Below are 12,444 nucleotides of genomic sequence, written 5' to 3' on the forward strand. Positions count from 1 at the left end.
ATTTCCTCTCGAATCTGGCGATCAATTTATCGGTATTTAAAACGCAATGATGTTACAACGGCTCGGCAGCTTTCGAGAGCCTGCCGATGGGATTATTTCTATGATTTTCTCCGTTAACATGCCCTCACTGATTCTCACTGGTCCATGCTCGAAATGCAATTTATTTGGAGTGGACACCACGAGAAAAGTTCACTTTCCCTCCTCCAAAAAGCCAAACTTTCGATTCCTTCGAAAAAAAATCGTTCGAAAATAATTTCAACACTTTTGGAGTATTCAAAAATCACAATGCCTCGAGCTAATGCACAGAGAGGTGGCTCCGATGTCGATAAATCATTCGACTGCGACGCCTTTTCATGCTATGCTGCAATATGTTACAAAGAAAAGAAAACTCGAGGGTCACAACCCCATGAATTTCGGAGGGAATTCTGCATACGTACCACGTACGTACGCTTATATAGATCATCTCGTTTTGACTCATCGCACGATCTCATATCCAATGTGGGTGGGGCTTTTATGCTTTGCCTGCTTTATATACGTAAACACAGATCTAGCATATACACGAAGCTCTGCCTCATCCTCGCTCGTTTCGGTGCATTGGGGAGCTACGTTACGATGTTTTTCTCGTGACAAGCACTTTTTCTTTCCTCGTAATTCCCTCACATTCGGACATTCAATAACGTTCCTCAATATCATGCTCGCCAAAATAAATATGAAATTATTTCCGTACGGGAAGCGTAGTAGGCCAAAAATACTCATTCGAGCCACTCGACGTTTGCCCTAAAATCGACAAAAGTCCGGTCACCGCGTCCCTATGCTTGTTTTTTTATCGGTGCTCTATTCACTGTTCGGGCGCAGTTTCCTCGAGAACTCTTTTAACGGAGGAGAAGAGACGGAGAGTTATTCTTCCGGTTCTACTCTTCGATAAAATGTCGTTTTTGTTTATTTCGTGTTTCAGCTTTTCGAGAATTTCGTGAAATATGCGGACTTGACTAAATTTTCAACGGGGTCGCCATTTTAGTGGCTTCGATTGAAAGGCTTAATGGAATATTTATTTCAGAGATAAATTGAGCGATCAAATGAGTGCGCACGCGGGTAGAGAAAACTTGTTGAGTCGACTCACCTTGGAAATGCGGAAAGTTGAGACGTTTTATTCGCGGCAACGTCACGCAGGTGCGAGTTAACGATGGCATCGTTTTTTTCTCGCTCTTCTCTTTTTCTTTATCCTTCAAAATCGAGGCGCCTTCAGAGCGAGCCGGAGCCTTTTGACTAGCGAATTCCTCTCGGAGGGATCGATCCGCCGTTAAAAAATTCAAAAACAGCGATTTTTTAGCAGGAACTGGTTCTTCGATCCCGAGCAAATCGGCCGGACGTTTCGTCTTCACTTTTACGAGAGTCGCTTCCTTCCCCTCGCTCGAAACTGCGCTCGATACTGTCGAGACTCCGGTCGATGTCACTGCCGCTGAATTCTTGATCTCAGGAAGACTGGAATCTGTCAAGAAATGAATCGATTGAGAGCAATTGTTAGATTTATTCGTCAATTTAACCAAATTTTGCGATTTTCGTTATCAAATTTGTCCAACTCTCGACACTTCTTGAGCAAAAAAAAATTATTTTCATTCAGGATTTCGGCGAATGAAATCGTCTTATCAAATCAAGTCGGTTGTTCGATCGGTAGAAATCCTGCTGCACCATTTTTTCCAGGAGTTTCGAAAGTTTAAGAAAAATCACGTTCAAACCTTGTTTTGTTTCTGTTTGTTCTACAGTTCGTTAAAAAATTTGAGGTCCCCGAATGTCAAATCGCTTGTGATTTCAGTTCCTCAATGGATTCCCCGAACGAAATGAATTGAGCTTCGTATTTCAGTAAAAAAATAATAATTTGGCTGGTTTTGGCGAGATCGTAGCGGCGAATTTTGTGGGATTCAAAGTCTTAATTAGTGGCAAAAACTGAGACAGAAGCTTTCGCGATCGCGTTACAAATACGAGTCGGAGCTCGCGTTTGCTCTTGGCTCTGTGGTCGAAACTGCTTGCGCTAGCACATAGTATTCACTAAAAAATCGTACCGATTGCAACATTGCAGGTGAGTGCTCCTTTTGATACTAACTTTTTCGCAACCCCGCAAGAACAAATACGAATACTTTTTTTCGTCATTCTGACTTCTAATAAGTTACACAATTGTCGGTAATGACTCAGGCGATTTTAAAAGATTGCGAGGCGTTTTAAATCCCGGAAATGTAACGAAATAACCGCTTCGAACAATCGCGAGACTAATTGAAAAATTGTTCGGGCGCGTTAACGTCGCTATTTAAAAATCTGATTAAGAATAGTGCGCTGATGATGGGAAGCTTTCTATTTACTGATTCGAGGGAATTAGCGAGTCGAAAAATTAGTCACCGTGAGTCAGTCGGGAAATTTCGTTGCAACGAATTGCATCATTTTCTGAAAGTTCATCATCGCACAAATGGAAATTATCGTTGCAACTCTTCAGTAATTCGGAACAAGAAAAATTGTCGTAAATTCCAAATTATTCCGGAAGAAAATTCCGGATAAAATCGAGTCCGCCGAACCGGTTACGTTTTAATACGAAAATAGTGAAAAATCTTTGGAATTTAAGCGAAAAGAATGAAAAACTTACTGGAAAATGGCCTGCCGTTTGTTTGGTTGCTGGTTTGTTGCTGTTTCTTCTTGGTTACTGTTGCAACAAGGAGCGGAACCGGGGAACGAGTATGACGGTTGACCGTTGACTGCGCGGAGGCTCGAGCCGCGTGCGATATCTTCGCGCTCATCTTTGAGTTCTCAGCTTCGTATCGGACTCGCAAGTATCGTTGTCGGTGTTTCTGACTCACGAACTCGGAAGTGAGCCTCGGAGGTCAGCGCATCGAGTTCGATATAGGTACGGTACGTCTGTCGTTTTCCACGGGGCTTTCAGCGCACAGTTTGCTCACCCTTTTGGCCTCAATGGTCGCTTGACTCTCCGCGACGTGACCCTCGAAACTTCTTTCTCCTCTTTTTTCTCGTCTACTCTTCCCTCGCTTCGCTCTTCATTTCCCTCTTTCACCTGGACGAGCACAGCGTGTCTGTGAACGAGGACGAGTAAGAGTATCAAAAAATGTTCAGGGCCTTGTTCGTACGAAACGTCCTTTCAGTTGTTCCTTACATTCGTCATTTATTTTTCAACGATTTCCAAATTTAATTCTCAAGTCACCGATGATTCTGTTATTTTACTGTTTTCCCTTCGTCGTTCGTGCAATGAGTAACAATCCATAATTATGATGCATTTTCGACGAATGCGAGTCGACTGTTTTGGAACGTTTACCACGAACGAATCTTCGAAAATCGTTTACACAAGAAATTTTCAGATTCCCAACATTCCCAAGAGGACTGAGTTCGATTCAATACGAGTAACAAAAGTCCCAAGGGAAGCAAAAGAAGAACGAGCGATCGCGAGAGTTATCGATTCCATTTTAAGTATCTGCGTAATAGACGAAAAATGTTGTTGTATCGAGGCGGTTCGCACTCGATTTTGTTGCAACAGGGATGAGCGTTGAGCTAACACTGCGTCCGCGAGAGACTCAAGATTCTCGAGAAATACTCCGTGACTAATTGTGTATAATCGGGGCAGCGTGCGCGTGAAATCACTCGGACGAATTTCTTAGCGGAATTCTACGTTGCATACATAGAAACATGGACGAAGTTTCGTAATTAGTCGAGATTATGACGCTTGTTTTCAACTATTTAATTGTAAGACTAATTTCATAGCGTTTGACAGTTGATTGCGGCGTTGTATTCTGCAAGTGCCTCTCAGTGACGCAGAAGCAATTTTCTTCGTTCAACAAACTCGAGGAATGCGACTCTTGGATGAATTTTTAATTAAAAGACCATTTTTCATGAGTGAAACGAGTTACAATTAAATTTGCACTTTTCCGAAATTCTTTGAAGTCAATTATCCTTCGCTCCGCGGTTCTCCTTCATTGACGACTCGTAAACATCGAATCTGAGTCTTCGCAGAGCTTTGAGTGACGAGCTGTCATCGTGACATTTGGGAGGAGATGGAACGATTTCGATTAAAATTCGACTGGACTTGTCTCATCATGACGAAGCAACGACAACGAACAGAAAATTCACAGGTCACAACTCTGCTTTATAAAAAGGGACGAATCGTCATTATCTGTTGAAGTTTCGTTAAACATTGAGCGGTTACATCACCGCTTAGATCAGCCATGACACAAGCTCCGCAGTAGAATCGATTTGATATCTTTAATGTCAGCTGAAAATAGCCTTTGACGAGTGTCTTCGGAGAGTGATCTGCAGGGCAAGCGCAGCTGATGCCCGCGACGAGCAACTTTCACTCCCCGTTCTGCTCAGAGAGTCCACTGACAGAAAAAGGCTCGATTCTGTCGGATTTTGGGTGACCCAAATGTAAAAATCAATTCCAGACAACGAGAGAAACGAAAACACTTGCGACTGCTCCTGCGTACGATATAAACGAATCGAAAGAGCCAACGAGTCGTTCGTATTGGTCGAGCAGACCATTGACTCCCGCCTGAGTCATACTCGTCATCTCGATTTATTTACTTCGACGAGAGCAGCCGGGAAAGAGAGGAAGAGAGACAAAGAGGAAACCTTGAAGAGGGAACAGGAACTACGAGTGCGTCGAACGACAGTCGCTTCGCCCAAGGTAAGCAGGATGGAATTCTCCATACCTCCGTGAGCATTTGACTCTTTGTCTCGTTACAAAAGCCATGTAAATGTGTTTCTTTTGATCGCCGTGAAAAAATAAGCCGGAGACTCTTCCGTTTGGTCGAAGCAGTTTCGAGTTGAACTCGCCGAATGAAAGAGCAGCCTCGGGAATTACGCTCGTAAACGGTTTTAGGAGGACTTGCTGCGTGCCATTCGAACGAAATCATGAGTTCGGGGACATGAATGCATTCTACGAAGTAGAAGCGCACTTTGTGAAAATTTAACTACGAACCGTATGGGATGCAAACGAGTTACAATCGCGCGCACCGTTGGCATATGACGAAGCGATAAAATGCATACAATATTAGCTTATATCTAAATTATGTTGAACATTCGGTTAGGGGTGATGAGTTGGACGTGAAATTTGCGTCTCGCCCGACCGCCAAGTTGGCCTTTTCCCAAATAATTGAATTATGCCCAGGCGTTGCGACCGGGCCACTCAAACTCGTGCAATTAAACGGGACAATCCGCCGAGAAAATTCATGGCTTCATAGAATAGAGAAAAGTCTTGAGAGAATAAATTTTCACCGCGCACCTTTTCCTGCGTCAACTGTTCCAAGCAATCTCATCGCACAGTCATTGGAATAAACGATCCGCTAGGAACTGCATTAATAAAGTCGCGCGAGTGATCGTATAGCTAGGAAATAGCTCGCTGGTATTGTGCTCCGCACTTTTATGTGTATCAAAACGTATCGGAGCCCCCCCAGTGCATGCTGCGTCGCGGCTATGTAAATAGCACTCCGAGGCTCAAGGAGGAAAAGCAAGGCTGCGACAAGGACTCTGCGGAACGTGCGCTCGTGTGTATATACTCCCATGTGTCTACTAATACTTAGCTCCGGACTCGCCTGTCTCCCGCGATTATATATTTATTCATATGCGTTCGTAAATTCATATCGCTGGACGGATTCGCTTTCCGCGCCTCTCGAAAACTCATATTTTCGTCTGCAAGTCGCGCCGGCCTTTTAGCGCTTCCATAGTTGCAAAATTCCTCGTGACCGGGCCGAAGATTTTCGTCTCCTGAAGGGACGCTGATGTGCGACGAAATGACGTTTGGGAAATAAATTCTTTCAATAATTCTATGAACTCGACCTGGCTCGCGTTATCCTTAAACCGAGCTGAGGGCAGCTTTTTTGCTCTCGCGGTTCACGAACGTACCGAGAATATACGTGAAAAAGGATTTTTCAATCTTTTTTTGCTTCCCTGTGCACACCGGATCGCTGCGACGGTCTACACGGACAAATAAATATTTGTTTTACGCCTACTGTTGCGTTACAGAGTCACCACAGACAGCTGAATCTCCCTTTCCGAACCGCTCCTCAGTTTTGTCTGATCTCCGCGCTCCCTCGCCACTCTCCAGTCCCCTTCTTCTTTTTAGCTGCTTTATGCTTTCTGGCACTACGACGACGGCTACGTGCGTGCGGAGCTCGCGATCCTTCCCTCCTAAACACTCGTCGAAAGACTGTCGCCTGACGCCTTCGCGGCTTTTACTACTTACGCTACGCTCACCTCGCCCTAACTTTGTTCGCGAACAATATTTCCTCGCAGTGGTCGTACCACGCAAATACTTTACGCGATTCCTTCAAACTGAGGCCGGAGTGCAAACGCACAAAAATAATCGTTAGGAGTTTAAACTCCGAAATGAACTTAATCGATTTTGTCTTGATCGTTTCACTGTTAAAAAGAAACGAACGTCCCTTCGATCGATCATCGCGGAATATTTGAAATAGCAACTAATTTTATAAAGATATATTTTGCAAATGGTAAATGGAAAAAAATGGAGAATTTATTCCCTCCAACTATTTTTGGATCGAAATCGACATTTATGAAGCCAAAACGAGAATAAAAAATCGCGAGGTCGTCTGTTGCATGAATTTAATATAAAGCTGAATTCGAAATGAAACTGGAGCTACGAGAGAGCCTCTGGCGAGCTGACTGCATTATTTGAAAGCTTTAAATTACATTATTATTCCCAGCAAGAGATCTACACATTCGGAATAACGTTTTACAACGAGAGAGCTCTACACGCAGCGTCGGTTAGTTCCACGCCGCGAGTAAATAGTGCAAAAGCATATCGGGGCTATCGATCGAACCAGCAGTTTTAAATAGTTCTCGTATACTCGATATTTCATGCGGTTGGTACGTCCAGGTAATGCAAATTACAGGAGCCCAGGTGTTTGGAAATTCGAGTTTGTACTGCAGCGTGCATTTAGTCACATTGCCGAATCCGAACGAGGAAAACTTTCGGTAACACAACTGCACTGCGTCTAAGAACTTTGAAGCATGAAAAATGAGTCGCGAGGTGAGATTTGCACGCCTAAAAGCATAACCTCGTATCGTAACGTGAATAAAGTCACTGTAAATCAAGATTAATAAATCTCACTATAGACGCCTTCCCCTCGTCGCCGAAAGCGAATATTGCAGTATTCAAAAGTTGGGGGCGAGCCGTCCCTGGTGGTGTCCATTAGCTCTTCTATGGATTAGGACTGAGAAAAAGGGTCAGATTTTGACTTTAATGGCCAGACTCGAGTGCATATCGTTGTTCTGCACCTGCCAACTTAAATCCACAAATTTTCTCCTGCGCTGGTAAACAACTATTTGAGAAGGGACTTATCCCAATTAAGGGGGGATCCTGCTTTAGCAGGGATATTTAAAGAGTATAAAAACATTTTCTTAACGTGAGAAATATTAATTTGTACGTGTTTTATGGGCCAAGTCTGATTGTCGAAGCTTCTCATAAGTCGTGGGGATCATAATTATTGTCTGCAACAAACACTCCAATTTTTTTTCCATTTTCGTGTATATTCCTTCCATATGAACCTATGAAAACTCGAAAAAATTACGAAATTCCAGATTTTTAGCGAGTTTGAAAAAAAACGTTTCTGAAGAAGAACATCACTTCGACGTGCTGTAAATACAGAACTTCGCAATTTTTTCGGGTTTTCATAGGGTTCATGTGGAAAAAAAATATACGAAATTGGAAAAAGAATTTTTAGTTCGATTTGAATATTAAATGATTTCCGAAAGAATATCGAATTTCTTGGGGATTCGGGTGCGTTAAACTTATGAGTGAATCGGTCTATAAATTACGTTAAATCGACCGATAACTGGCTGACGTTCATGAGTCATTTGATATACAATTTTCGCACCGTATGAATCCCGAGCTATAAATCGAGGCCAGCGAAAAGTCGGTGAATGTCTATTAAACGTTTATTTAGCACTGACAGTGGATAAAATTGGACACGACGGTGGATACCTCTTAACGTACAGCGGAGCTCGTGGTAGGCAGCCTTACAAAGCGACCAATATACACTCTGACGCCATTTATTTCACGATTTAATAACCGTGACCTCTGCCAGCGAGGTAGTACTTTAGACCATGTTCAAACGACTCATAGACCTTGAGAATAACGTCGTGAAAAAAAATACAGACCCAAATAAAGGAATACAGAAGGGAATATTAAATTGAGCTTGACTCGTAGACACCAAACACAAGGTGCAAATTTGATGCACCCACGAAAATTTCAAGTGTCTTCAAAATTCCTTTCTTCAATTTGGCCTTTTTTCTATGATAAAACTTGACTTTTCAATCTTTTTGATGATTGTTATCGATTACTGAGGAATTATTACCCCTAAAAAGTCTCGTTGTAAGATTAATTCCATACATTCATGGATGGAATAAAAAATATTGAAAAGTGTGCGTGTGTGCCCTCAAAGGAAGTGTGGTGTCTACGATTTAAAATTGGTAGATAAAGAAAATTAATTTTCTTGGAAATTCGTCAATTATTTTGCATTATTTTTCCTTTTTTATAAAAGAGCCAACTATGGAATTTGGCTCCATAAAACGTGCAAATAAACTTTTCGTTAAAATCGATTAAAAATTGACGAAAATTTTGAGATTACGAAAAAATCTTAGCTTCAATGAGCGTTCAAAAAATAGGCAGCATATTTATCAGCTGCTCGTTGGGAATATCCATGGGGAAGGATGCGAAGGTTGCACGGTAATTAGGGTGACATATGGAGCGTGTTACCGACATAATCAAATCACATGGTCCCTCGCAGTCACGAGGAACGACACACGAATACTACAAGCCTGCAAGTGTCTATACCACGAGCGTTCCGTTGACAAACTGCGAAGAAAACCGAGGGGGTGATGGAGCTCCCTCTCGCCCATTTCCACAGCATCCCCCTCTGTTCGCTCGCCCATGTGTCCGTAAATATCAGGACAGCTTTCGTCTAAGCGTAGGTGAAAATGTACGAGAAATTTCACAGCAACTTGACGAAAATTTGACCTTCGACCTCGTGAATTTCGATCACCGTCTCAAGCATTTTCATTTTTCAGCAATTGCTGTTTCTGATGGAAAAATGATTTTTTAGGTTTGAACTTTTTGAGGGATAATTGCTAAAGCCAACTTTTGACTTGTGCAGATTTCATTCAAAAGTGGAAAATGTTTCTCGTCATCGTTAATTCCGATTTTGTTCTGGAAAAAAATTCCTTCCAGCATTCCAGGAGCTTTCATTCTGAAAAATCTTAAAAACACTCCGCAGTTCTCGGATCGAGGACCAAATACGATGGATTCGACTAAATCTTTCGAGAAAATCTCGAACCGAATGCAAAAGTATGAAAAAATTGATCGATTTTGGCTAGAAAAGCCCGTGCAAATCTTTCGTGTAAACCGAACGTCCGAGAGTACTCTGGTACGTTTATTTTTTATTATCTCAACTGCCCTTCTGCTCTTCTCTGTCTTCGTCGTTTTTACTACCGGTGACACCGGTGGCAAGTTACGAGGATGTCGAATCAATTCGACCGAGACATACAAGAGTGGATTAAACATCGAAATAATGAAATGTAAAATAAAACGTGAGTATTTGAAGCTCGGAATAAAATAGAAAATCAATTATTTTCTGATTACTCAAGTGAATGAGAAATTAAAAAAAAAAAAAAAAAAAAATCAAACAACTCAAAAATTCACTTCGAAGATCGATTTCCAAGGATTTAAACTCCCACGGATTTGACCTACAAAAATTGTTGTGAAATAAGGAAGAAAAATGTTGTGCACGCAGGTTCGAGACGCTTTGAGTGAAACATATTTTTTCACAACTCATTTTTTTCTCGTATATCACGTAGTTTATGCAGCAGAGACTTAATACAGTTTATTAAAATCGTCTAACTGTCGTGGCGAAAATTGTACTTCAACCATGAAATTAAGTATAGTCGCGTGTCCGTTTAATTTCGATCAAGATAAAACATTCATCGCATATATATAGATATAGATGGGGCATAAAATTTCGACACGCGAGGAGTTTTGCAGTGGCAAAATTTCGTCGTAAAAAGCCGCAGGGAGCTTTAGACAAGGAAAGTTGGACAACGAAATAAATCAGCAGGGGAAATCATCCGCGAAGGAAAATAACAAACTGGAACGAACTTTCCTGTGCTTGTTGGGTTCGATTCCGACGCTAGCTCTACTCCCGAAGCTGTCTGACCGAAGCTGCCCGTTACTACTGTCTCGTTGAACACGCTCTAGTCGTTCGAGTGATTATGAGAAGTTGTAAAATCGTCAGAAAATTCCTGATCATCGCGAATATCTTTTCAAACGAGGTTTCATAATTTCAATTGAGAAAATCGTTGATTTTCCTCTGCACTTTTCTTCGTTTCCTAAATCCTGCGAGGCTCAAACCTCCGCCAATATTTTTGGCACGACTCACGAAAAAATTCCGTGCAGAAAAATCCGTTATGAAAAGTATTCGAACAGTTGGATCTAAAAATAGTTTCAGCTAATAAAATAGTCGGATTCCGGAGAACGCAAACACGTGACTGACATTTGCTCACGAGATTTGAAAGCTGGTGCGGAGCAACGGCTACACCGAAGAAATCAAGTGCTTGCGTTGACAAATAATGCAACTTGTTTCTTCAATTGAATAAGAAAAAAGAAGCCGAAGCTCATCGCTTTTTGGCTTTTACAGTAATTTCCTGGGATTCGAATGCGTTTCGATTATCCATCGCCAGAACCAGCGAGTGCACAAAAAAACGAATGAATGAAAGAATGAAAAGAGTTTTACCAGGGAATCCTCGCAGCGGCGAAAATATCACTCGATCGGTTTTTCAGCCGTCCTCATCTCCCAGAATCTCGAGGGCGTAGAAAAAGGAAAACCGTAACGAATTTCTAAGCAGGGATAGTCGAGAACCTTCGAGGTCGATTGCCACGCGAGAACTGGTGGTCTCGATTGTATCCTGCTTCCAGGAGACTTCAGCCTGAGTTAACAACATCGCGACGTCGACGGCGTCTCGGTGAACCGTCGCAGACGATCTATATACGCAGTTGCACACCCGTCTGCGTGTGGAAAAGCTTTTACTGAGTTCGGCAGGCCGCATGGATCCGGTGTGTATGGTAAGAAAAGAAGGCTGCGGATGAGCGGAAGAAAACAGGATGAAGAAGAAAAGTAGAGGAAAAACGGAAACGTTCTCGTTCCTCTATTTGGTGATCGCTGAAGCCTTCAGCCCCTCGAACTTTCCCTGCCCTGCTCGTGTCAGCGTGCAGAGCACGCTGACTGTACACGTATCCACGAACATGTGCGCGCGCGCACGGCATTTAATCGAGCCTACATCGCATGTGTGCGCCCGCGCATGCCACGTTTTGCGTCATTCGTTACTCTTCGCTCTCCCTCCCTTAAAAACCACACAGGGCGTATGTACGTGTCTTATGTACAGATAAAATCGATCGGGACTTGCCTGCCCGCGAAATCACGGCTCGCTCGACGTCGACTGACTTTTCAAATAAAATTTCGATCAGACGACGGCGACGAATCGATCTGAGGATCGCCGATTGTTTGGGCTTTCTCTCTCATTCTTTCTCGTCTGAGGAAATGATCATCGGGCACGTATCTTCTGCAGCAGCATCGAGCTCGTGGAGGGACGATCATTTTTTGAGATCATTTAGATTTTTCAGGAACGCGATCGCATAGGAATATTTATTCTGCGGAGAAAAATCGTTTATTCCCTGCGATCCATTATTCCACTGAAGAGAGAACTCGGGGTCGGTAAACGGGATTGAGTGACCGCGAGCCTTCAATATTTTGCTCAGCTTCGTTAACGAGAAGTGAAAAAATGATGCTCGCCTCACTTTTTTACGTCAGCTGAATTAAAAGTGCCAATTTATGTTTGACAACGATGCTTATTGCTCGCATACACGCGACCATAGTCTTCCGTCACTTAACCAGTGGGAGTTTCCACGTGTTATATGCAGTTCGATAAAGTGTGTCTATGTGTGATTATAAAGCTGCAGCATCGAACGATTTTCTATTAACAATGATGAGCTCATCGTGGAAACAGACGAGTGCACGTTTCTGTCGAGTATAGCAAAGTGCATCATCGTACAATCGGACTGGAAGAGTTCATCGACGGATCTCTATTTACGTGTAGAGACGGAAACTTATCGATCGGCGACAACGAACGTTTGTATAGTTTTATAAATATAAATTCGGTTCTATATACTTAGAATGCGAGACTGCAACGTCGTGTTCTTTCTGCTGGTAGTTCAAATATCGATCTCCCTCCTGACACTGTTACGAAACATTGGGGTCAGTGCCTCCCTTCCTTCTTCCCCTCGCTCGCTCAATCATTTTCGTCCTCATCCCCCTGCTCCCTGGCATTTTTTTAGGCCACGAAAAATTCTCATCGCGATGCCGTTTAATTCCCTGTATTCATTTTACT

The 12,444-nt window shown here is 42.7% G+C and overlaps 1 protein-coding gene across 1 annotated transcript in view; it reads right to left on the reverse strand.

The window, feature by feature from the left end:
• LOC122411814 (uncharacterized) overlaps positions 1 to 10,934 on the reverse strand; it is a 68,872-nt gene extending 57,938 nt beyond the window's left edge. Inside the window, exons 1-3 of the mRNA XM_043420855.1 lie at positions 10,794 to 10,934; positions 2,633 to 3,074; positions 1,121 to 1,489 (exon numbers count right to left, since the gene is read on the reverse strand). Coding sequence (XP_043276790.1) covers positions 1,121 to 1,489; positions 2,633 to 2,783 — 520 coding nt within the window. The 5' untranslated portion in view covers positions 2,784 to 3,074; positions 10,794 to 10,934. The remainder of the gene's footprint in view (positions 1 to 1,120; positions 1,490 to 2,632; positions 3,075 to 10,793) is intronic.
• Positions 10,935 to 12,444: the final 1,510 nt, after the last annotated feature.

Source organism: Venturia canescens, chromosome 6 (assembly GCF_019457755.1).
Source record: "Venturia canescens isolate UGA chromosome 6, ASM1945775v1, whole genome shotgun sequence".
Lineage (NCBI taxonomy): Eukaryota > Metazoa > Arthropoda > Insecta > Hymenoptera > Ichneumonidae > Venturia > Venturia canescens.